Raw genomic sequence first — 3,786 nt, forward strand, 5'->3', positions numbered from 1 at the left:
GGTGCATATAAAACCAACAAGTTCCTTTATTTTCTCTTTAACTTGACGGGACCGTGCATTTTTGCTATTGCAAACTTTTCCCTCAATCTTCACTTTTATTCTGCGTGCACCGAAAAAAGTTGTTACGCGCGCGCGCGCGCGCAATTGTCTTAGAGTAAAAAAATAACACGAGAAACGAAAGATATACTGATGTACGCGTCCATAACGTTACATGACCAACTGGCGAGTGATGCGAATGATGAGAAAGCGATAGAAAAAATTTAGTATAAAGTAAATAACTGTAAAATAAGTATAAAACGTATAAAATTTGGAATAGAGGACGTTGCGTGTAATGATAGAACACGGCGATAAGAGAACGTGTTCACGTTAGCGTAGAAAATATTAGCTCGTTGAAAATGAGAGAACGTGATATCGTGTTCCATATATTAGGGCGGAAGTAAAGGAAAAAGAAGAAGTAGCACGTTAATAGTAGGGTGTGTTTCAGAATAGAGGAGCAAAACTTTTAATATTTTGAGACATGATTCGAAATCGAACGTTGGATATATACTTTTGTAATCCTTTTAGCTGCCGTCGACACACGCGGTCTTGGTAACAATGTGCGTTCAACGAGGTCGTATACCCAAACTGGAAAACCTTAAATCTTGTCAAAATGGAACTTTAGCGATAAATTTGTCATCGTTAAACAAGCGCAACGCAAGTTTATTAATAGCGTATCCACAACCAGGCACATGGTACATTATTATTCTTGCTACATGTTATACGTATGGGTAAGTAAATTCTAACTGAAAAGATTTGATTAGAATAGATGCAAAGATTGAAAATGTGTTAAATATACACAAAATAATTTACTTCTCTTCCATTCATTCCTTTTCTTTTATCATCGGCATTATATATAATTATGATTATACGAGCGTAGTAGTAAATAGAAAATAAATGAAACAGAAATAAGCTGCTACATGTGGAATCTTGTTTTTATATTAAAAAACGACAATAACATTTATATCCTAAGCAATTTTAAGTGAAACGTGCTTCAACCTGAATAACTCTTGTTCAAGTTATTCGAGCTATTCAATTTCAAGCTGAGATATGAAATTAAAAATTCAAAAAATTGTAGAAAGGATTGCGTGTCCTATCGAATACGTGGATAGGGAAACTTTAACGCGAGATTGATCAAAGACGATCGAATAGGAAATAATATTGTAATTTGTTACACAACGTATAGTACTGTATGTAACATGATATTTTATGTCCGCGTATAGTACACCTGTACCCTGTCAAATCGAAAAAATGTCAATACTACTGAACATACATACCAGAAAGTGTACATTTTCTGACCAAAGTCCTTGCGGTAATCACGGCATTTGTCAAGAAATTCAAAAGAATATCCTTCATTATGCGACGTGCACGTGTTTTAAAGGTAACATTATTTCAACATAACTTTATACACCATTGATTGTACTTTTTAATTTACTACACCGAATTACAATTAAATATAATTAAATGGAATATTTTAATCGTAATGCTAACACGCACGCACGCACGTATGCACGTACGAACAAAAAGCATCCTACATTATTTATACTTGATCGAAAAGTGTCTGATTTAAAAATATAAAATAAAATTTACTTCAGTGACTGAGGTAAGTTAATTCTGAGACGAGAGGCGTCGCGTCGTTTCGTTTGAAAACAAAATTTATGCAATTAAAAGTGCATGATTCAAAAAGATTTGAATTATACAAAATTGTGCACACGATCTGTAAAGATCTGAATTATATAGACGTATGTGAGCACACAAACTATAAGCTTCTGCTATATAACATTTCAATTACTCAGGTTACACAGGATGGGATTGCACCGATATTTCGAGTACCGTATCTGCTATTCCTCTCATTAGTGCCATGCTGCTCGTCATGAGCAATATCTTTTTCGTACCAGCCATATATATAGCCGTAAAACGAAAGCTATATGCAGAAGGGCTGGTGTACTTGGTTACCATGCTGTTCTCGTCTTTGTATCACGCCTGTGATCAAAGTGACGGACAATTTTGTATTACAAAGTACGAGGTATGTCTACAAATTTTTCTTTATTTTTACACACACACACACACATCCTGTTTATAATTACGCTCTATAAAAAAAATTCAAATTCTTGTATCATATCGATTTTATTAAAATGAGAGAAACTATTATTTTTATTATATTTAATAAATAATAATTAAGGACAGTTTTTATACGTAAATTTTTACAAACACGTACACACACACACACACACATGCATGCATGCATGCACACACATTTTAATCTAATCTTAAGAGAATTACGTTCAACATACGTACTAAAATTGACTAGACATCTTTCAGTACATCATATTTATGATTTATGACATGACATATTTATTTGGTAGATTTTACAATACAGCGACTTTTTTTCGAGTATCTTGGCATTTTGGGTGACATTGGTAGCAATGGCGGAATTACCGATTGCTTTTGTACCATTGTGCCATATGACGGGAGTGTTTATAATCACTTTTGGGATGCAACGTGACAGAATGTGTTTAATCAGTACATCAATACCGCTATCATTGGGTATTATCATACCGGTAAATCTAGAATATTTGTTAATCTAGGGTGATTTTACACAAAAAAAATAATGTTGGTAAATAAAGATGAATATTCTTTTATATATTATATTATGTGTGCGCGCGCGCGCGTGTGCGTGTGTGTGATAAAAAATATATAGGAACGTAATAGAAGTTTACGTAGAAATATAACTACACACAGAGATATATTTTTCACGATTACTTGAAGAATTTTACATTAAGGATTGACACAAGTATAATATAAAAGCGCAGCTTCTGTTACAGATTTTTACACACACTTACCGTATTTTTCAATCCAAGAAATGCAAAAAACCAAGCAAAAGGATACTATTAGGTTTGCTCTTTGCTATTACAGGTTTATTACTTTACTCTTTCATTGAAACGGAGAAAAACTATCAAGTACGTATATTTACAACACGTAGATATATATCTTACAAAAGTTTTATCGCCTCTAAGACGTATATTGTACTTATAAACCAAGTTTCGTGCGAATATTTCGGAAATGTTAAAAAAAAAAAAAAACGCACCATGCACGTGAATGCAATGCAAATATCTCGCGTTATATCGACGTGGATAAAAAGTTGAAAAATTTGAAGCTTTAAATTTCACAAGTGGTAAAAGATTTTAAAGGGTTAATGGATTTTATTCTAGGACGTAATTTTGTTTTGTTCACTAAAGCAGATTTCATTATTAAATCATAAAATGGCGTAAAGTATTATTCTCTTCTTTCAGAAACCTTATTTCTCATTTGCTTTGTTGCAGTACGTTCACAGTGTTTGGCACATTATCATGGCGATATCGCTAATATTCCTGTTGCCACCGGCAAAATCGCAACACACTACATCATTGACAAATACTTCATTCAACGATGATAGCGAATCATGGAATTGGAAAGAGTCTTATAGGATCCCCACATTTGCGATAATTGATCAGGAAAATCGAACGATCGCGTCAAATTAATATATCATGTCTGTGAAACAGCTGTTTCGAATTCTTCTTTCTCCTAGCTCTCTTCCCCCTTCCCTAGCCCTACCTTCCTAACCTTACCCTTCGCCTCGCTTCGCTTAATTTTCTCTTTAACAATCCGGTAAACAATCTGCCCGCGGTATAAAAATAGATTGGCAGCAGATTTGCTCAGATATCTCAACAAATCCACGCTATCAGCTGTCGGCCGTCGTCGTATGTATGT

At 34.0% G+C, this 3,786-nt stretch overlaps 1 protein-coding gene across 4 annotated transcripts; it reads left to right on the forward strand.

Moving 5' to 3' along the window:
• Window positions 1–401: 401 nt before the first annotated feature.
• On the forward strand, window positions 402–3,579 carry LOC112451883 (transmembrane protein 8B-like). Of its 4 annotated transcripts, none has more exons than XM_025011787.1 (6): window positions 440–767; window positions 1,260–1,417; window positions 1,833–2,062; window positions 2,403–2,597; window positions 2,850–2,996; window positions 3,360–3,579. In XM_025011787.1, the coding sequence occupies exons 1-6, from the start codon at window positions 595–597 to the stop codon at window positions 3,555–3,557; spliced, it is 1,101 nt and encodes a 366-aa protein (XP_024867555.1). In that variant the 5' UTR covers window positions 440–594; the 3' UTR covers window positions 3,558–3,579. The 4 variants fall into 4 exon arrangements, with proteins under 4 accessions (XP_024867557.1, XP_024867555.1, XP_024867556.1 ...); XM_025011788.1 differs by having other exon boundaries at window positions 478–767; window positions 2,862–2,996; XM_025011789.1 differs by lacking the exon at window positions 2,403–2,597 and having other exon boundaries at window positions 402–767; window positions 2,862–2,996.
• The last annotated feature ends 207 nt before the right edge of the window (window positions 3,580–3,786 follow it).

This window comes from Temnothorax curvispinosus, unplaced genomic scaffold (genome assembly GCF_003070985.1).
Source record: "Temnothorax curvispinosus isolate PA1 unplaced genomic scaffold, ASM307098v1 QBEX01002739.1, whole genome shotgun sequence".
Taxonomy (NCBI): domain Eukaryota; kingdom Metazoa; phylum Arthropoda; class Insecta; order Hymenoptera; family Formicidae; genus Temnothorax; species Temnothorax curvispinosus.

Coding starts and splice junctions, on each gene's coding strand:
- LOC112451883 (XM_025011787.1), top strand. CDS start 595: ATGTGCGTTCAACGAGGTCGTATACCCAAACTGGAAAACCTTAAATCT. Junction 768..1,259: donor GCTACATGTTATACGTATGG/GTAAGTAAATTC, acceptor GTCCGCGTATAG/TACACCTGTACCCTGTCAAA. Junction 2,598..2,849: donor CATTGGGTATTATCATACCG/GTAAATCTAGAA, acceptor ATAAAAGCGCAG/CTTCTGTTACAGATTTTTAC.